At 39.8% G+C, this 21,663-nt stretch overlaps 2 protein-coding genes across 8 annotated transcripts in view; one reads left to right on the top strand and one right to left on the bottom strand.

Annotated features, from left to right (window-relative positions):
• Positions 1-5,313: 5,313 nt before the first annotated feature.
• Positions 5,314-21,663, bottom strand: part of GTPBP8 (GTP binding protein 8) — a 31,843-nt gene continuing 15,493 nt past the window's right edge. Inside the window, exons 5-6 of one of the 3 annotated variants that reach the window (XM_088794263.1) lie at positions 9,793-9,921; positions 5,314-5,526 (exon numbers count right to left, since the gene is read on the bottom strand). In XM_088794263.1, the coding sequence (XP_088650389.1) occupies positions 5,406-5,526; positions 9,793-9,921 (250 nt within the window). In that variant the 3' untranslated portion in view covers positions 5,314-5,405. Of the gene's footprint in view, positions 5,527-9,609; positions 9,922-21,663 lie in introns of those variants that run through there. The other 2 variants (XM_088794264.1, XM_019734828.3) reach the window with 2 other exon arrangements.
• RMP64 (ribonuclease MRP subunit p64) lies at positions 8,157-20,681 on the top strand. 5 transcript variants are annotated; one of them, XM_074331897.2, is made up of 9 exons: positions 8,157-8,352; positions 10,023-10,177; positions 11,602-11,681; positions 12,188-12,277; positions 12,734-12,811; positions 14,280-14,635; positions 14,952-15,013; positions 17,690-17,949; positions 20,023-20,681. In XM_074331897.2, the coding sequence occupies exons 1-9, from the start codon at positions 8,250-8,252 to the stop codon at positions 20,480-20,482; spliced, it is 1,644 nt and encodes a 547-aa protein (XP_074187998.2). In that variant the 5' UTR covers positions 8,157-8,249; the 3' UTR covers positions 20,483-20,681. The 5 variants fall into 5 exon arrangements, with proteins under 5 accessions (XP_074187998.2, XP_019590383.3, XP_074188007.2 ...); XM_019734824.3 differs by having other exon boundaries at positions 8,158-8,352; positions 12,146-12,277; XM_019734825.3 differs by lacking the exon at positions 8,157-8,352 and adding an exon at positions 8,445-8,843 and having other exon boundaries at positions 12,146-12,277.

Below are 21,663 nucleotides of genomic sequence, written 5' to 3' on the forward strand. Positions count from 1 at the left end.
CATCTTGGGTCCTCTAGATCTAGTCAAGCCCCCGGCCAACACCACGTGGAGAAGGAACAAGCCATCTCTGCAGAGCCCTTCCTACACTTCTGACCCACAGAACTGGAAACAATAAAAATGATTGTTGTTTTAAGTCACTAAGTAGGTAATGGTTAATCAGCAACAGATAACTGATACATCCATATTTATGTGTTCCCCAAATTTTGTTACTATAAATGATAGTGATGAGCATCTTTGTACTGACTCTCTCGTCTATCAGGGGAGTTTATGTTGTTCAACTTGTTTAAATCTGAAAATTGCGAAAGAAGTCATGTCTCTCCATAAACTTAGGTTTCTGACCCCTGCTATATAGATGAAGTAATATTTTAATAGTCTGCAATCTATTCAGTTCCCACAGACACTGTGATGAATTAGCCACTACTAAAGACCCCTGTTATTCAAAACAATTAGTTACCATTTTGTCCCTTTCCCCATTATAGTCAATGTACCAACCTTGTCTCTTGTGGTTATTGCTGTCACTTGGCTTTTGTCATACTGGGATCCCATCATCTCCACTAAAATCAGGGAGCCAATTTGAATAGTAGAATGTCCTATCATCACCCTAGCCTACAAAGGACAGCCATCACAGAACTTCATGAGGATACAGGTAGCCCCTGATTAATGTATTTTTTAGTACCTCAGTGGAGGGAGTGACCTCTCAGAGGGCACAGTGGGTGTGGGTGGTGGATGGGTGTGCAGATAGCAGATTATATATTCACTCCATCATTCCAACCTCCCTGAGACTTTGGATTCCTTCTATATCATACGAGGAAAATTCTAGCAGCTTACCTTCATTGATTATAGGCTATAGCTGAGTTCAAGTGTCAATCAACAAGGAAAACATTTCTAGTAACTCATTTGATGAGCCATATCGATAGATTTGGTCTAATCCAGTTTTTTATATTCCATCATCTTTAGTATAATAACAGTAAGATCCATGATTACTTCAGTTTCTGTCAATAAAAATTAGCAACATTTTGTAGTATAAACTATCTCCTTCCATGTGAGACTTTGTACTTGGCCCCCCGCCCCGGAGCAAACAGAGATCTGACTTAAGTTATAGCTCTAGAGGTAATAAGAAGTGGTAGGGTGGGTCTTGAGGTTATTAGAGGGTCTTCATATAAGTCTCCTCAGTAACAAGAAGGCAGGCTATGCTTCAAGATTCCCAATTTTTCCCAAGCCAAACTAGATAATTCCTGTTCTAAGTCTCTGAGACCTTCTTACCAACCAATGTCCTGACTTTCACATACAAGACTTGTGTGTTTGTGAAACTCACAAGAATTCAATTTAGGTTGGAATTCTGCAACCCACAGAATTAAATTTTGGGTCAAAGTCAGCCCTGAAGCTATAAGGATAAGTAATTCTTTTAGAACCACCACAGAAGCTCTCTGACCCTTCATGACTTGAGCTCAGAGTTAAAGATCTGAGCTTGTCATTTTTTGTAGGCTCTCCAGTGTACTCAGAAGCAACATTGCTACTTTAGTAGTTATCTGGTCTCCTTAGGGCTCCTCTGGTCTCCAGAAGGCATTTCATCACAATCAACGTCAGTGATTAAGCATGATGTCACAGCATACCATGATTTCTTATATCCCATTTCCCCTTGGAATGGACATCACTGCTGTGTTCAAAGGTAAGGATACGGCCAAACCAATCTCAGAATCCCATTTTGAGGGGCTGTTTCCTAGGATTACTTCTCGTTCCAAGTATCATTATCAGTCAGAGTCTATTAGTAAAACAGAATCATACTAAGCATCTCACCAAAGAACATTTAATATAAAGAATTGATTAAATAATGCTTAAGAACTGAAAAGCAAACATGCAACACTGAGGTAACACAGAAATAACTGCTGAAAGCAGATAACTGCTGAAAGCAATTCCTGGAGCTGGGGAAACAAGGGACAGAGTTTGGGGTTATCAGAATTTAGACTTTTGGAAGGGATCTACAGAATTGGGATCCAGATAGATCTTTGAGGGCAGAACACCATCCAGTTGCTGCTAGTACCTCTGAGGGGTCAACTAGTTCTGCGAGTGTGTCCAAAGGAGTCAGGGACTACAACCAACTGCCATTACCTGGGAAGAAGAGCTGTTGCCAGGCAACGTTGTAGGAAGAGAGCAAACAGGAAGGAACAAGTTCCTTCTCTCCTGTCCTATTTTCCAATCTCCCTCTACTGGTCTATATTGGCATAACTACCAGCTGGCAGCGATGGTGTGGTTTTGCCGAGTTCCTGCCATAGCATCACAGAGCAAAGTAGACAAGGGTGGGATTGAAGCAGACAGGCCATAGGTGGATGGTCCAAAAGCATTTGTCTCTAAATATACTGGCACACACACACACACACACACACACACACACACACACACACACTCCTAAGACTGTTACATACTATTGTGGCATTAAACATATTTTTTTCATTAAAATAGAAACACATTTATTTCTTTAAATAGAAAATACAAATAATCTCATAGAAGAAAAAAAGATCCATCCTACTGCTGGAAAGACAAATCATTGTTAACACATTTAGATCCTTTCGGATCTTTTTCTCAATGTGCAGATACGTTATTTTTTTTTTCATGGAATCACGCTATACATACAGTTTTCTAAACTGCTTTTAAAAATGCTTTACTGTACCATCAAAAAATGCTCACATCAATACATATTTATTTATTTACAACAGTGGGCTCCAAACTGTTCCTAGGAAGTGTCTTATGAGCCACCTGTAGGGGCCTGGGTAGGAGGTCTTTGTGGGAGGGCCCTACATTCTACCATGCACCCTTATCCACTGCAAGTCCACTTTTACTCATTTTATATATTTGATTTCCATATAAGATTTTGTAGGGGAAAAAGAATTCCACTGCCAAAATATTAGAAAACAATTTATTAACTGTGTAAATAGAATAGTTTCAATTTTCCTGATGACAACAACAAAAGATAACTTCTTATCTAAAATTTTGTCTCAAGTCCAGTAACATGGAACACCATGCTTTTTACTCTGTCTATTTGACAGTACCTCAAATTACTTTAATATACACTTATTGGATTACTGATGAGATGGACAAGCTTTTATATATTTAATGGTTGTTTGTGTCTGTGACAGTCTTTCTTCGCAGACCAGAAATTTTTAATACCTTACTTTCTCTCTAATGTATATAGTCCATGCCTCTTCCAAACCCCCTAGTACAGGGAAGCTATGATTCCAGATATCCACTGCTCACTCGGAACCTTGCCCTCCACTCTTGGCAATTTTCACAAATCCTCCTCCACTGACAACACAGAAGCTTTCTTTCTGTGGCTCTCTCATCTATCCATGATCCCACCTAAAACATATTCATACCTAAAGCTATCTTTATTTTTCTTCCTGGCTCCGAGAACAAAGGCTTTCCGATTTTTAAGTCAACCCCTCTACCTCAGCACTTGATCACTGCTTATCTCCTCTGGGAACTGGCGTGGTACCCACAAATAGCTGATGCTCAAAAACTTTTTTGAATGAATAATGGGTCTTGCTCCATCAATTCTCTCCCCTTTATCTTTTGGCTCCTTTCCCTTAGCCTGCATGTGTGGTCAAATAATTTCTTGTCTGTGACGATCAGTTTTGTGTGTCAACTTGGCTGGGTTATAGTACCCAGTTATTTAATTAAACTGCTAACTTTTCATCTAAGATTTTGTCGAAAGCCCAGTAACATGGGAAACCACACTTTTTACTCATTGTCTATTGGACATACCTCTAGGTGTTGCTGTAAAGGTATTCTGTACATGGGATTACCAGCTCCAATTAATTGACTTTATGTAAAGGAGATTATCCTGGGTAATTTGGGTGACTCTGATCCAATCAGTTTAAAAGGCCTTAAGAATAGACCTGTTTTTTTCTGAAGAAAGGAAGGAGAAAGAAGAAATTCCACTTGTGGGCTGCAGCTTCAGTTCCTGCCTGAGAGTTCCCAGCCTGTCCTGCCTGATGGTCTGCCCTATGGATTTCAGACTTGACTATCCAGCCCTGACAATAAAGTAAGCCAATTTCTTTCAAATTCCTTGGAAATTTATTTATATTTATATACACTGGGAATGCCAAAAACATGTATACACATGACTTGTATTCATCTTTCATTATCAGTATATATTGAGCATTACAATTTTAATACAGTTTTTTCCTTTCTTAAAATGTGTATACATTTTTTTTTGGCACCCTCTGTATGTTTGTATAGATAGATAGATAGATAGATAGATAGATAGATAGATAGACAGATAGATGTTTGTATATAAAAAAATAACATCTCCTACTAGTTATGTTTAACTGGTGGAACCCTGACCAACACTCTATGCTTAAAATCAGAACAAAACAATATTCTGCTTCATCCTGCACCTTGCTGTGACCACATAAACCCTGTCTTCCCTTCTCATCGAAGCTTTTAAAAATATTATCCTATATTCACCATCTCTACTTCCTCCTTTTGCAATCACCATCTGAGCTATAGCCCCATTTATTTATTTATCTGGTGAACTGAATATATTCTTGTGGACAGCCGATGGGCAATCTCAAACTCAGTATCTCAAGTTACCTCACTATCCCTGCCTAAATCCAGTCTTCTTTTGAATGCCATTTCTCAAACTCAAGGCAAAGATCTGCATATCATACTAGACACCTAAATATCTAACTAGTAGACATTTCAATAAGTCATACTGTCCATCTTCACTGCCAGTGTTTGAATTCAGGCTCTCATGATGTCTTGCCTCAGTTTCTGTAATAGACTCCCTTTCCTCCAGCTTCATGTCCTTTAAATCTGTTCTCCAGTGAGGTCTTCCTCTGATGCTAGTGTAACTGCACATGAACTTCATTTCTTTAGCATGCATTCTTCTTTAATCCAAGCTAACTTTGTTTTGCTGGACAGAACTCTGACTCACTTGCATTCTTTCCCCTACATCCTCCTACCTGTTCATACGCTGTATGTCCACTCCTTTTAGTCAGTAAGCCCTTCGGACATTAGGTCTGGTCAGCATCAAACTCATTTAAGAATAAAGCTTCAGGTCTATCACCCATGACCAAGATACCATAACCAAACCCCAAACTAGAATAAGGTTTTAGTCAAACAAAAATAACACTTCGGCTTCAGTTATGTTTCAGCTCCAGACTCATGAAAGCAGAAGAGGCCCATGGACCGCATCCCTTGGAAACCAGACCTAACAATGCCATGATTGACAGCAGCACCTAAAACCGTGATCTACTGCTCCTGCCTGAGCCCCGCCCAATCAGTAGGGCCCACGACCGCAGCTCCCACAGTAACCATGGTCAATGATTTTCCCCGATATAACCTGGCTGCTAGAGGCTGTTTGAGAGCAATAGCTCACCTGTGTCTCCGGGCTTGGCAACAACTCCTTAAGTAAACCTTCGCTTTCTTTGCTGCAAACTCCTGCTCGTGTCTTTTTTTGGCTTGGATGAGCGCAGGCAAACAGATCTTTTGAGTCCACGGTAACACAAGGTGATGGAAATTACCTGCCTGAGAATCAGTGATTCCTTTATCACCTTTGGCAGGTGCTCCCCAACTCTGATCACCATCACAAGGAACTTTTAAAAAAACACAGATTGGAGGCCTACTTATACCTAATGAATATGAACTTCCAAAGTGGTACCTGAAAAATTCTACTTTTTAAAAGCTATCCAGATAATTAAGATCAGCTGGGTTCGGGAACCACTATTCTTCAGGGTAAAATCCAAATTCTGCCAATGATCTGACACCACTACTCCCAGCTTCATCCCTCAGCAGACATTATGCTCCAGCAATTCTGATCCAGCACTAGTGATTCTTCCAACCCAAGCTGAATAACACCTCTTTACCAAAAATGTCCTTCTTTCCTTATCTGCCTGGGAAAATCCTATTCATCTTTCAAAAACTCTATTCAAACATCGTCTAGTCTCTTATTCAGCCAGTAAATATTGATAAACTCATGACATTGTACACAATGTGTGCCATTCTTTGTATATCAACTATACTTCAATAAGGCTGTTATAATTTATTGAGGTCCTACTACATGCCAGACTCTGAGAGAAGCATTAAGATAAAAAAATCAGTAAGCTATATTAGTAGCACTGCCTTCAGTAAGGTCACATGCTATTGGAAGACACACATAAATACACAAATTAATACACTGAGGTGAATTCTGCGAGAGTGTTTGGTAGGCTGAAAGATGCCCCCCACCCAATAATGTCCATATCTTAATTCTCAGAATCTATGAATATGTTAATACTACCTTACATGCACAACAGATTTTGTAGATGTGATTAAGATTCTGAGATGGGGACATTAACCTGGGTTATTTCAGTGTAATCACCAGGATCCTTTTAAGAGGGAGACAGGAAGGAGGGTGGGAGAAAGAGAAGGTAGAGAGAGACTGGAAAATGCTACGTTACTGATTTTGAAAATGGAGGATGGAGACATTAGCTAAGAAATGCAGGTGGCCTCTAAAAGCTAAAAAAAGCAAGGAAGTTAATTCTCTACTAAAGCCTCCAGAAAGAACCAGCCCTGCTGGCAATCAGTCCAGTGAGATTGATTTTGGACTTCTGGCCTTCAGAAATGTAATATAACTGTGTTGTTCTGACTACATTTGGAATAATTTGTTACAGCAGCAACAAGAAGCTAATACAGAGGCCAACAGAGAGCACTCTCGTAGTACATAGTGGGGGTCTGTGTATTAACTTAAAGAGTGGGGGTGGAATGTTCAGAAAGAATTACCCAGAGGTGATGACACCAGAGCTGAGGAAGGGAGATTGTGTTTCAGGAGGATGGTCCAGGCAGAGGAATTAGTGAGCGCAAGGCACACATAGAGAGCATGGGAAGTGTTTCCATAAGGCAATACTACTTATACTACACATTAGAAATAATATCAACAACATCAATTCTGATAAATGTTTGTTTGTATGCCCGGCACAGTTCTAAAGCACTTGACAACTCTGTGAGGTAGACTATTATTGTCTTCATTTTACTTATAGGAATACCAAGGTTTGGAGGAGTTAAGTAACTTTCTTGAGATCAGAGTCAGTAAACGGGCAGTTATAATTAGAACCTTGGCAGTGTGTCTTCAAAATTCACTGCCTCTCCAATGTACCACTGGAGGAGCCTTAAGTATTTAAGTAAGGTGGCAGCAGTGTGGCTCATGATAAATGAACTATTAGAAAGATAATAATGAGGTGAGGATCAGCGGAGCTTGGGATAGTCTTCTCTAGGATACTAAGAATGGGGTTGACAGACAGTCAGCAGACGTCTAAGTTTCTTCCATGTGACAGCACGGTTTTGCTACTGTTGAAGATTGTCATGAGGGGGAGTCATGCGGGGTCTCCGGTCCCGCTCCCCGCATAGAACACAGAATATGGTGACACCAAAAAGGAACACCCACAGAGCCATAGATAGGGGAGTCATACCACTATAGTCTCGCTGGCGGCTGGGCTGGAGACACAGGAAACAGGAGCCACACTATCTGTAATCTTCCATCTGCTTCTCTGCCAACCGACCCCACTCGCTAAACGCAATCCGCACTTGCTAGCTCAGCCACAGCAGTTGTATTAGTGGCTAATGGCTAACTGGTAACGGCTGATGGCCATCTACTACCCGAACCAGCACCTTTCCACGTGAGGCCAAGAGTGTGGAAACTGCTCTCTGGGGCTCTGTCCCCACAATAATGGAAACGTCCTTGACTATCTCAAATTAAATCACGCCTGTGTTACAAATTCCACACTCTGCATATGCTTCTTTATTTCTTTTTCCCGTCAAGTCTGAGGCAGAGTTGGGGGGTGCATGCACGAATTCAACTCTGGGCCTCATGTTCAGAATCTGTAAAATGACTATAAAACGCCTGTAAGTACTGGTTGTGTCTCAGAATACCCTGTGGGGAAACACAAATAAAATTCAGATTCCTCGCCCCATCTGAGATTCTGATTGAGTAGTACCCGCGTGAAGCTTTTCCCAAAAACCTTTCCCAAGTGGTTCTGATACACGTCCAGTTTTGGTAATCAGGGGAGGACGACCATCTGGGTCCTCCCCAGTTCACTGCATTGGACCCGCGATTCCGTGAAGGACCCTCCCCCTCGCCCCGTCCCGCCTCCGGGCCCCGCCCAGGCCCACCCCTTGCCCTCTTCCGCCCCCAGACTTTGTCTCTTCTCCCCCCTCCGTTGGTTCCCTGGTCTCGCCCAGTTTCGCTTTTCCTAGTCCCTCCCCCGCCTCGCGAGATGGCCGTGGTGCTGCCGGGCCCGGAGCCTTGGAACCGCGTGAGGATCCCTAAGGCGGGGACCCGCAGCGCAGTCACAGTACAGAACCCCAACGCGGCCCTGGGTGAGTGAGGCGCCCAGCGACTGCGGCAGACGTTTCGCAGATGGCGTCAGGCCGGGGCCGGCGCATGTGCGCGGGGGCGGGACTTCCTGAGCCCGTGGGTCTGTGGGAAGGCGCGCGGTACGGGCCGAGGGAGAGGGGCTTGGGCTCCGGAGTTTGCCAAGGAGTCTTGGCGGGCCTGAGGCTTCGCAGCCCCTCCTTGAAGCCATGTGCCTACCGCAGGGCCTGGCAGGAGCGAGCAGGGCCCACAGCCCAGCCCACGCCGAGGTCGGGGAGAAAGGCGGACGCAGCTAGCATCGGGGAAAAGTGCTGCTGGGGAAGCCTGTGCTCACCCAGGCCGCCAGGAGCCCTGTTTATGTTGTCAGTTTCCCGACCTCTGCCTCTGAATAGCTGGGGGGAGTCACTGAGGCACTCTGGACTTCAGCCGCGAGCCTTCGGGGCCTCTGGTTACTCATTTGTAAACTGGGGCTAGGCCTCCCTACCCATCACCGCTTGTAAGGATCTAACTGATGTTATTTAGGGGAGAGTGCTTTTAAACTAGTGAAGTGTTTTACCAGTGTGTAGAATGGTATTGCCGCTTTTAGGCAGTAGGGCAGAGTAAAGAGTCTGGCTCAGGAGTCAGATCGCCTGGGTTTGAATCCTAGCTCTTCCTTTGCTGAAAATTTTCTAACCTTTCTGTGCCTCAGCTCATTTTCAAATGGGGATAAAAAGATTACCTGCTTCATAGGGCTGTATTGAGGAATGAAAGAGTTAATGTTATAGGTAAAGCATTTGGAATAGTGCCTGATAAGATAACTAATCATTTAAATGATAGTTATTAACATTAAATACTTATAACCTAGCTAATCACATCCTCTTCCCCATCCAACCATCCTATGCACTTTACAGGTTATCTTCCTTCTTCCTCTATTAAAAATTCCTTAACAAGATTCCTGTTAGGTGTGGAAATTCACCAACTCACCCCCCCATTCCCAAAGCAGCCCATTCTGGCTTCAGATAGTTCAGACAAAAGAAAGTTCTCCATGTTGTGTAGAAATCTGCTGTTGTGTTACTTCCATCTAAGAGGATAGTTCTTTCCTCAGAGCCACACAGAACACTTTAACTCCATCTTTTACTTCTTAGCTTTTCCGACTTGGAAACTTATCTCATCCTCTTCACCCTGTGTTCAGTCTGACTTCCATCAAGTAATGTAATTTCTAGTTGGTTTCTCTTAATGTATTATCTTAAAATGGTACCCAAGTACAGTATCTTTGACTTTGAAGAGTATGAATGTATCCATTCTGCCTTGCTTATGTGCATAACAAAATGGGGATTTACAGAAGTATACAACAGGCGCCGAACCTTCAGGGTACTTAAGGTATTATACGTGTATACCAAATGACTGCAAATTATTCATATGAAAGATTAAAATCATGGTGAAATGTGATGTGAAGACATACATACTTGTTTAACAGACATTCTCTTGATTTCCGGACTTTATGGCATGTCACCACTTTCCAACTTCTTACATACTTAGAATCATTAATTATGTCCTTACAGTTGAGGCTGATTATGTTCATTTGTTCTTGATTCCTTTAAAACAAATAAGGAAGGATGCTTTTTTCAGTGTATTTTTATATAATATACTTAATGTAGAAATACATTTTAAGTCGTATTGAACTTCTCTGCTTCAGACCTCTGCATTGCAGCTGTAAAGAAAGAATGCTGTCTTGTTACACTGTCACTGAAGAGCCAAACCTTAGATGCAGAAACAGATGTGTTATGTGCAGTCCTTTACAGCCATCACAACAGAATGGGCCGCCACAAGCCCCATTTGGCCCTCAAACAGGTAAGGAGGAACCCTTGTTTAAAACTCAACATGTTTACTTGATGGAGATCACATTACCACTTAATATTTTGTTATTTATGGAAATTCAGTAAATACTTGTGACTTACAGGTCTTCAGTTCAGTTGCATGTGGGCTTTCGTTTTTTTTTTTTTTTTTGAAAGCATTTCAAAAAACAGTTTGTTTAGAAAAGAACTATGTTTAATTCCTTCCCAGTCTTCTTTCTAGTTGGTAATTTTTATGAAAAGTTTTTTTCATTATATACAATCTATAATAAATTACAGTGCCTTTGCCTAGTTCAAAGATACAGTGATTTGATCAAGACAAAGTGCTGGATTAAGAAATAATTTCCTGGGCATAATCACAATCCTAAAATCATAAAAAGAACAAAGTGATGGTATATTTATGGTGGGGTATATATCTAATTGGTAATATATTAGAGTCAGTGGGTATGTAACAAGTTGTGTAAAGTGGTTTCATGTAATTTTTGGAGTTTAAGACAGCATTGGGCCCTGCTCTTAGGGACTACACCATACAGCAGATCCTCCTAAGCTGGGTTCTTTATATGAATATTCATTGACTCATTTTATTCTGCAAGTATTTTTTGTAGCTTCCTATGTGTTAGGCACTGCTTGGTGGCTAGGTATACAGGTGGTAAAAAAAGATAGTTTTTAATCTCACAGATTCATGCTCTCTGGTTAATTTTCTACCCGCATTACTAAAGGCAAAAGAGATGAAGATTTCTTCATCAAAAAAGATCTAGGATCATAGTCTTTCTCTAAGTTTTCTTCTCTGGGCAGTTTTGATCTCCTTCTGAGTCTTACTCCAAAACCAAACTTATCTCAGATTGAATGTGTTTCTCCTCCTGGTTTCCAAGTTGTGAATCATTATCCAGTCAGAAAAATTTGGTGTTCCATTTTCTGTTTCTTCCTTTTATGTAGCTCTGCCATCCAATCGATCAGTCAAAACTTTCTCTGCATCTAGTCCCTTCTTTTAGTTCTGGCATGTTCTTTTTTTAGACCTGGTCAATTTTAATTGTCTTGCTATCCTGATCTTTCCTCCTCCAATCTTTCCTACACTCTGGCATAGTCTATAAACCAAAATCAGATTAATCATCCTAAAACACAGCTTTGGTTTTTAATGGTTCTCCATTGTATCCTGAATAAAGACCAGACCTCTTAGCCTGGCTTACAAGATCCTCCTGATTTGAGAAATTTGTTTAGCTGGATAAACTTTAAAATTTTAACCAGAAGGAATTGCCTTGGGTCATGGATTTCTTTACCCTTAAAAAAAAAAAAAAATGGTATTCTGTGGCATTCAGTGTATTTCCATACTTTGAAATTTTGGGCCTCTTTGCTTTCCTGGTCACATCAGTGGCCTTGTCTTTATTATACGTGTAGGAATTTAAGCTAGTCTTCCCTTTTCAGGTTGAACAATGTTTAAAACGTTTGAAAAATATGAATTTGGATGGTTCAATTCAAGATTTGTCTGAGTTGTTTTCTTCCAAGTAAGTGGTTCAGTTGCTTTGTGATGGGCTTTGTGGTGGGTTGGGAACTCAGTGTCTTGCAAGCTTGCTTGTCTTTCTCTAGTATGTATTATCCTAAGGGCACTGACAGTTAGAAATTCTTAGAAACTAAACCTTAGAAACTAAATTTAATAATGAGAGTTCTCCCTGTGGACTTTTTCCTGCTTGGTGTTGGAATGTAACTATACTTCAGCTGTACAAATTTTGTTTTAATAAGGGGCACCTAGTATTTGTGGTAATCTACCTTTTTGGCTTCTGGAAGGACTGGCGTGAACTGAAATCTAGATCATGATAGATTATATTGAAACCTCAGTGTCGATCAACTTCAGTGAGCATTATTGGGCATAAGTACCTCGAATTGAGCTTAAAGCAAGTCTGCACTTGAAAACTATATAAGTGCTTCATATTTAATAATGAAAGTAATGTACTTTTCTATTTTTGTCAAGTGAAAATCAGCCTGTAACCACCAACACATGTGTCATCCCCAGCCAACCAGTGGTGGAACTGGTGTTAATGAAGATTTTGGGAGCCTGCAAATTGTTACTTCGCTTGTTGGACTGTTGCTGCAAGACATTTCTGTATCCTTGAATCAACTGAAATACCTTCCTCTGAATTGGAATCGTTTGGACAAATTTAGTTGTATTTCTGTGTGAAAGCTATGGGGTATGTAGGAATTATATGTAACTTATGAGAATTATTAAAATTTTGCTTCTTGGCTTCCTCCCAGGAATTGCCTAATACAACCGTTGCCAAAGATTGCTTGTCTCTCTCTAGTATGTGTTTTCCTAAGGGCACTGACAGTTAGAAATTCATAATCTTAGAAACTAAACTTTCGAAACTAAACTTATGAGAGCTCTAGCAGAGTGTATATTACTTTTTGTTTTGTTTTGTTTCCATGACTTAAATAGAATATTTTAAGGCTTTAATTCCTTTAAGAAAATTCTTTCTATTTCCAGTCTAGTTCTTTCATAAATGTAACTTACAGAATCCAAATTACTTTGGTTTTGTTTTCCAACTTAAACTTGATTATCCAGGTTGACTGTGAAACATCTAGGTTTGCAAGAATTCATTATTTTAAACCTTGTGATGGTTGGGCTGGTGAGCAGATTATGGTATGTATGTACACACCTTTGAAGTCTTTCATTTCTTTTCCATCTCTAACTCAGCCTAGGATTCTCATTGGTTTTCATATGTTCCCAGGGATGCTGAAGTTGTGGGAGTTTCGTTTCTTTATTTGATCAGAGTTTATTTGGGGGTGGACTGGGAAGCGAAATGCTGATGGTTATGTCAAAAGATTAGGCTTTAAATCTGAAGCCAAGAGATCACTTCAACACTAAACGATTAAGCAAATCAATGCCTAAGATTAGCAACTGGAATAAAAATATGGTAGCTAATCATATAGCAATTGGCCCATTTAAAATGAAGGTGTTGCTGGGCAGGCTGTATCACTTGATTTTTCTGCCTCTAGGTTTCTTTTCTTTCTTTTTTTTTTTTTTTACAAGTAGAAGTGCTGTATTGAAGGATAAAGGAAATGAAAAAAAAAATTTTTACTGGGGAATATTGGGGAACAGCGTGCCTCTCCAGGGCCCATCGGCTCCAAGTCGTTGTTCCTTAATCCAGCCACGGAGGGTGCAGCTCAGCTCCAAGTCCAGTCACCATTTTCAATCTTCAGTTGCAAGGGGCACAGCCCACCATCCCATGCGGGAACTGAACCGGCAACCCGTTGCGAGTCACGCTCTAACCAACCGAGCCATCCGGCCGCCATTATGGCAGTGACCTTCATTATGTGCTCTAGATTCTTTTCTCCCACCTGAAACATCACTGCTTTTTCAGGCATAGTTAGTTGATGTCAAGAACACTGGTGATAGTTGCAAACCAGAGACCTGCTCTTGCATCTCTCAGTATATATTGTGAAACTTATTTGATGGATAATTGGACTCGGAATCTGTCCCAATTTGAAAGGAGACCTGTTTTGGGCCATTTTACATAGTTGGGATGATCAGCTCTAATTTGAATTAAAATTTAAAAAAAAATTTTGTCTTTGGAGATTAAAAATCTTGCTTTGATGTCTTAACCTGGATATCTCAAATACTATTTCCAATCATCTTGTTTTTTATTCTGCTTATTCTTAGTCAGAGGTAACAATGTTAAAATTACTAATCATATGTTAAAATGTCAAACAGTCATTATTTTTTTCTATAATGAAAATAACTTTATTTTTGGCTGACCACAACAATACAGGCTTATTTTAAGCAATTTTAAAACATAGAAAAAAATTTGAAGCTGAAATCTACGTAAAATCTCACCACTTAAACAAAACCACACTTAAGATTTTGATGCACATCCTTTGAGATAGCTTTCCATGTAGTACTTTATTTGGTTTTAAGTAGCATTTTGTTTGAACTTGTATTTTTCTGTTAGAGCTGAATGTGGCTGTTTGCAAATATGCTCTATAATGTTTTTAAATCTGTAGTGGCAGATTGATAGGCATTTATTTTTAGCTTTGAATTGTTAGGGTTATTATGTGATCTGCAAATTGTAATTACTGGCTAACTCATGAGCTCCTATTTCTTTCTCTAGGGTCCTCTATAAAGGTGTTTTAAAAAGGCTGGTTTCTTTATATGAGCCATTGTTTGGATTGCTTCAAGAGGTCTCTAGGATTCAACCATTGCCTTACTTCAAAGATTTTACCTTTCCTTCTGATATTGTTGAATTTTTAGGACTGCCCTATTTTGAGATCTTTAAGAAAAAAATGCCTGCCGCTTTTGCAGCTAAAGGAGTAAGTAAATTGTTAAATAAACTGTTTTTAACAAAAGAGCAATCACCAAGCTGCAGTGAAGAAACTTTACTTAGAATTTCCAAAAAAGCCAAACAAACGAAGACCAGTGTACAGAGTAATGTGGATCTTGGACAGCCAGTAAAGAAAATCGTCAAAGGTAAAATGCTTTGATATAGCACGTACTCTTTTTAAAAAAACAAAAACTTGTAATTACAAGATAATTATGGATTGTAGAGAAAGAAATTCCACATCTCTTAATTTAGCTCACATTATCTTTAGAGAGGTATGATAATACCTGTGTTTTCTAAGCTTGAGCATTTAAAGTTGTTTGCTTCTGTTGTTGCTTCATAGTTCTTTGCTTGTTTCCTTTACTTATTGTGTAGTAATTTGGCAGGAAATATGGTCATGCGTGTAAGAATTTGCTGATTTGAAATAGTATGCCTAAGTTTTTGTATTTGATCTTATCTCTACAGAAAAGTCATCAGAATTTGATGTGAGGGCTTTCTGCAAACAGCTGAAACACAAGGCTCTTCAGGTTTGGCTTATTTTGATATAGCTTATGATTTCTGCTGACTTAATAGAGTAGATGACACTTACCAAGGACAGAGATTGAATCTTTTGTTTTTAAACCTAGTGTAGCAGTAAGGGGCTACGTTTTAAGTGGCCACAGAATTCAGGTGTCGAACATGCATTCACAATGCACACTGAGACGGAGTTGCGGCAGCAAAACACTACTTATTAAGTGAGGCAATAAGTAACATAGACAGAATAAAGCAAAGTAAGACAAAGAGCACCACCCTTTGTTTCCAGGGCGCTGGGGAACCAAGACAGTGTCTTGGCTTCAGGTGTGTCCAGCGAGCGTCCCCGTCAGAGAGTTTCGACTAGAGCTCCCCCAGGACACTAATTATATAGTGTTTTCCCAATAGATTACCAGTTGGGAAAGAATGCTAGGCCATAGCGATTACAGTCAGCAAGCATGGGGACAATGAATCACAAGTTTCAGGGTAATTATCTAGGGTAGAAGGCAGGGGACATGATTCCGGCAGTGTCACAATGTACAGGAGGTTACTATGGCCACAGGACAACCTACGTGATCCTATTCGTGTGTTCCGCTGGCAGGTCAGCTATTGTTCAACCAAGGGGGGCTGGCAAGGCCTCCCTGAGTTTACTCCTGCTGACTGGGGAGTCAATGTCCGGGTGCCACCAGACAGTGCTCCCCTGACACAAGTGGAAGGCACAAGGGGGCACCTAACTCATATATTTACTTTACACCTAGCTATAAGCTTAATGCCATCTTAGTTCTCAGTCTGTGCTTCTGAATGAATAGAAGCACCAAGGGATTTGAGGGAATCCAGGGAGTTGACTTAATAGAATGCCTTCAGAAATATTTTACTGAAGAGTTTTGCTAGAATTTTAAAGTGACCCCTGTGGACTGTACTGTAGCTCAAGAGTATGGACTCTGCAATCAGACAGAAATGGTTTGAGTCCTGGCTTTGGTTTGTACTAGCCGTGTGACTGTGTGTGAGTTTCTTGAGCTGTCCGTACTTCTGTTTCCTAACAATAGTATGTACCTCAGAGGGTTGTGCCAATTTTAACGCATAGAAAGTGTTCAGTGCAGAGTCAGGAGTATGGTAGGCACTTAATTGGTGTTACATGTTATTAGCTACTTTCATCATCATCACCACCACCATCATCATCCTCATCCTTTCACGAGGCTGCCAGTTCCTTCTTCCTGTCAGGGTTCAAGCTTTAACATGATTCCTCTTCTTAATTAGTGTCTGTAAATTCTGTGTGTTCTGGACCTAACAACAGCTAAGTATGTCAGTGTCACCTTCTTTCATCTACTTCTGTTACCCTCTTTTCTTAAAATTGTTTTTTTTTGTTTTGTTTTGTTTTGTTCAGGGGTTCTTTCATTCTATTTAAGAATGCTTAATCATTTCTAATAAGTCAGAGTACTTGCTTGAACGTTTATAAGAATTTCAGTTTGCATTTACATTATGTCCATCCATGAGTTTCAAGGGAGGAATAATAATAATAGCTAATTCATACTTATATTGCATTTACTCTTTGCCAGGCATTGTTTGAAACACTTTATATTAATATATGTTAACTCACATAATTCTCGCTCAAGTCCTGAGATAGGTGCTATTATTATTGTTTTCCTATTTCAGATGAGAAAATAGAGGCGTAGAAAGGACAAGAACTTGCTCAGGCCACACAGCAAATACAGGACATAGCTGGGATTTGAACACAGACAGGTTTTTCATAGTTTGTTCTTTGCCATTATGCCAGTCTCCAAAATAGTTTTGTCAACTCTGTTTTAAGAACTGTGGCTCTCTGTGACCCTTGAAACTTCTGCAGTCCGTCCGCCTGTTCTTAGGTTTTGGTCAGCACCCCTCTTATCCCTGACTAATCACTACCACATTTTTAGCCATTAGCACTAATATACTTAGCTCGCTTTTACGCCACACTTATTTTACTGATCACCAAAGTATTGATAGGTCTCTACTTTTATGTTTTCCACTACTTTTTTATTTCTTGAGAGTAAGAAATTTGGAAGAAGGAAGGTAAGCTTTGAATGAAGGCTGGAAGCAATCTTTTGTAGGAGGCATATTTTCATAAACAGTAAAAGCTGGTAAAATTCAAACTTGATACATAAGGATGGTGTGAAGAGACAAAGGTACCACATCAAAAGATGGTTGCATTGGAATTGGAAATGTGCTCAGTTAACCGTTTTTGATATACGTTCAGCAATCATCCCTGTTTTCACATTTTCAGCAACATTTATGAACTGAGGAGGGTGATTCAGGGTATAGAAATAAGAAACAAGTTGTAGTTTAGCAGTAGTGAGGAAAAGGGCTCTTCATTGATTTTTACCCACCAGAAAGGCTTTGATCAATATTTAATCATGTGGAATTTTATTCTTATATGTATGCTAAACAGATATTGTTAGAATATTTACATTAAGTTTCCTGTGTACAACTGAATTCAGCGATAGATGGGATCTCTTGTAGCACAGAGGGGAAAAAATCTTGTGTTAGAGCAGTGGATAAAAAAATTAAGTTTGTAAGACAAAAGGAAAGCACAGTAAGCTAAAAAAAAAGTTTTTGTTTTAAAAATTTTGAGTCTGTGAGTCATCATTTCTCTGTTGTCATTTATTTCCAAGTCAGTAACAAATCCAATATATTTTTCTCACTTTTCCATATTTCAGGAGGCCAGCTTTGAGTTTAAAGGTTCTCAGTCCCAACTAAATGCAACCAAACGTTCTTCTCAGAAAGCAATAGGAACTCCCTGTGCCAAGAGTTTTGTGCAAAGATTCCAAGAAGCTGAAACTTTCATACAACTTTCTGAAGAAATCCAAATGGCAATTCTGTGGTGCAGGAGCAAAAAACTCAAGGCTCAGGCTTTCTTCCTGGGCAACAAACTTCTTAAAAGTAACCGGCTTAAACACGTGGAAGCTCAAGGTTATAGGTAGGTATATTACAAAAATTACATTCTTTTTTCTGTTGTCTTTTAGGGCAAAAGGATACATATTCAAGTCAGCTTTCTTTAAAATGGGATGTCCAGTAGACCGGGGGGGGGGGGGGGAGGGCTAAAAGTGGGATCTGCTCAAACTGCAGTTTTGTTTGCTGCTTTTGTTGGGCAAAGCTCTATCACTGGAACAGAGTAAACTTGGTTAATTGGATTTATATTCCTCACCATTCTATCTGTTCATTGAGAAGCATTGGGAGTGTCTGGGGATACAACCCTGTGTAACACAGACCTAATCCTCACAGAGCTCTAGCTTTAGCAGGAAAGACGGCCATTCTGTCCACGGCTTCAGTGCAGCAGGATAAGTGTATGAGAGCAGAAGCAGAAGGTGCCTGCCTCCTGCAGGGGCTCACACCGCATTCCGGGGTCAGGGTCAGGTTTAGGATTTTATAGTTTTATTAAAAAAAATAACAGCTGCCCATGGTAACAATTCCAGCACAAATGGCTATAAAGATCCTTATTTCCCCTTCACAGAGGCAGTCATTCTGACCAGTTTTTTTTTCATGTGTCCTTCAAGAAATATTCTGCGCGTCCATCATAATTTCTTATCTATAGTTATAGACATGTATCTATCTATTCAGGGCTTTATAATGGTTCCCATGGATGAATCACTGTCCAAAATTTGTCAAATTTTGTTTTAAAATTTATGGAAAAGATACTCCCATTTTAGTAAATTTGATATATAATGAGGGTTTTGTAACAAGCTTTGATTAAAAGTTGTGGGAGAAGTTCAGTATTCCTAAGGAATTAATTGCTGGGTTTTTATATTGGAGTCCCTTAAGGCCTATAGCCATCTAAAAGGGATCTGCTGGAGAGAGTTTTCTATTCAAGATTGGGTTTCAAGTCAGGGGTAAATGAGGCAGAGAGGATAATCATTAAAAGTTAATGAGAAGGATAGCAAACTGGTGTTTGTTTGGTTAAACCTTTATTCTGTACCCCACAAAACATAGTCCTCTTTCATACTACTTTGTTTTGCTGTTCCAGTAATACATTTGTAGAACATTTCAAATGTACTTAGTGCCCACAATAACTAGGCGGTAGGCAGTATTATTACAGATGAGGAAGTGAAGGATTTTGCTTAGGACGGTAGAGACCTAGAACTCAGTTCAGATCCTGATTCTTCTGTTTTCATTCTTTCTATTTCCATTTCAGTTGGGAGATACACCTACCCTTTTCCCACTTAAAAATCACTTATATTAAGGCAAGGACAGTTTTGAAACAGAGAGTATGAATTACTAACATTAGAATGTGTTCCACAAAGTTCTGTGTTTGTTTAAAAAGGAAGAGGGGAAGGTGTCGGAGTAGGAAGTACAGACCCACGCTAATCTTTTGAAATCTGACGGTCACAGTGAGGCAGTTAGCGAGGTACCGATGTACCTTGTGGCAATGTACCTGATCCGGAAGCAAAACACCTAAAATAATCAGCGCACTTGAAGATGATACATGAATCACACATTGGGTAGCTTAAGGCTGTCAGTATGTCTGTGCCAGAAGCCCTGTCTTCTCATTCTTATATAAACTCCCTCTTCACTTTTATTCTTTTTTTCCTTGTTAATTTCCTGCTGCAACATGAAGTTGTGTATCCAGAAATGAACTAATGCACCCGCGCAGATTTTTTTTCTATTTGTCATATATCCTCTTCCCACTTCCATTCCTATTGAATTATGAATAGGCTGATTAGCAATTACCAGGAAAAAGTTCTGGTACAAAAGTATGGAGGTGTCTGACCATTCAGCTACCTTGCTAGGCAGTTGTGGGAGCTATTTTACTTGGGGAACATAATGGGAACAGATTTGTGTACACCCTGAGGGGAGCTGTGCTCTGAAAACATAGATTTGGGTTGAAGCTCCTATTTCCTTATTTTTTGTTATGATTCTGGGGTTGTACATAGGATAGGATTCGTAGATAAATTATATGTTTTCTATATGAAGTTGGTAAAAAGGAGACAAGTTTTTGAGAATGTTTTCTGTATTTTAAGAATCTCAAGATTTTTCCTTTCTCTCCTCTTTCAAGTTTGCCCAAGAAACTAGAGTGCATAAAAACATCTATTTGCAACTGCCTTCTTCGTGGCTCAGGTAGCAAAACTTCAAAGCATCATCTGAGACAAAGAAGATCACAGAATAAATTTGTACTGAGACAGAGAAAACCACAGAGAAAACTGCAGTCAACTCTTTTAAAGGAAATTCAGTCCCCTGCCAGGACTCAGAACGCAACAGATGCCAGTAAACAGAGATTCTCAGACCATGCAGTTCACAGAACTAATCTCAGCCCTAACAGTACGCAGTTCTTGAGTAGCAGAGTCTCAAATCCTGTTATACGAACTAAGGAGAAACCAATTCATGAGACTCTTACAGGAAGCAATGAACATGAAACTGATTCATGGACAATGATGCAAGTGAACAAATGTAATATATTAGGAACCGTTAAGGACACAGATGACATTGATGATATTTTTGCTTTAATGGGTGTTTAGATGCTCCTATGTTTGACTTTTAAGTGGCTGGCAACCTAGTCCAGTGTTCTGCTGTTTTAAGTGGAACTCCTGAGATCTGGGAAGATACGTAAGTAGCACGTGGACTGGACTCAGAGGAGTGTAACACTGATTTAGTGCAACATTGTACAGCAGTTCATTTCAGTTCAATAAACATGTATAGTAGCTTTGTGTCATTTAATCGACAAGTATTTGACTATTAAATTTTTGACTCTGACTACGTGCCAGAAAAATCTACCACGTCTTGTCCTTGAAAAGCAGAGGTAATCCCTTGATTGAAGCTGGTAGGCCCCTGAAAAACTGAATAATTTTATGACTTACAAGGGAATTAAGCCTTGAATAATTAGGTTTCCAAAAACCTATTCTGTGCTTTCAGGTAAATGGGGAGTGGGGGTGAGGAATAGTACGGAAGCACCTCAAAGGCCACTTGGGCCTTACTGGCTCTGTTGCAGGTAAGTCCACTTCTGAACACCAAGGTTTGTAGCTCTCATGGGTGTGCTGTCTTGCGTATCTATTAGAACTGATCATCAAAGGAACTCAAAAGTTTAGCCACTAATTGTATTACCAGGGACTGGCACAACCATTATTTCATTTTATTTGTTCACCTTATCTCATGGAAGTCCATATTAAAATGCTTTTGGAATTCCCCAAAAATTTGTGGGGGGTTTTTGGTTTTTTATAGGGTGCGAGTGACTGATTCCAAAAAGGACGTAAGGTGACTTACAGTTATACGTGAAATACAACAGGATAACAAAGTAAAAGTAGGTGAGAAAGTTAAGTGAAAAAATAAACCTAGGAGACACAAAATAGACCCAAGAATGAGGCTAAACAAAGATTTTATAACGTGCTGATGCTATCATCTGATATTTGTGTGTTGCTTGTACAATTGCGCCGAGGGCAAATCCTATGTATTTTCAAATGATACGAAGTTTGAGGTTATATTTCAAATGTTCTAGCTTACTGGAATTAGGTTAATGAAGTATTTGTTAAGTAGGTAGCAGCGTTAAGTTTTTATGTTACATTTAGATTCGTAGAAAAAGAAAACGGTGCCCTAGTATATAATACATCCTTTTCTTCAGCCATCCTACCATTTTCTCTTACTTCCTTTCCATTCTTTAGCTGGCTTTGTTCATTTTGTCTGCTTTCTGCCCTTTCCCTCTTAC

The sequence above is a fragment of the Rhinolophus sinicus genome, chromosome 17 (genome assembly GCF_057876585.1).
Source record: "Rhinolophus sinicus isolate RSI-liver-muscle chromosome 17, RSI-T2T, whole genome shotgun sequence".
Taxonomy (NCBI): domain Eukaryota; kingdom Metazoa; phylum Chordata; class Mammalia; order Chiroptera; family Rhinolophidae; genus Rhinolophus; species Rhinolophus sinicus.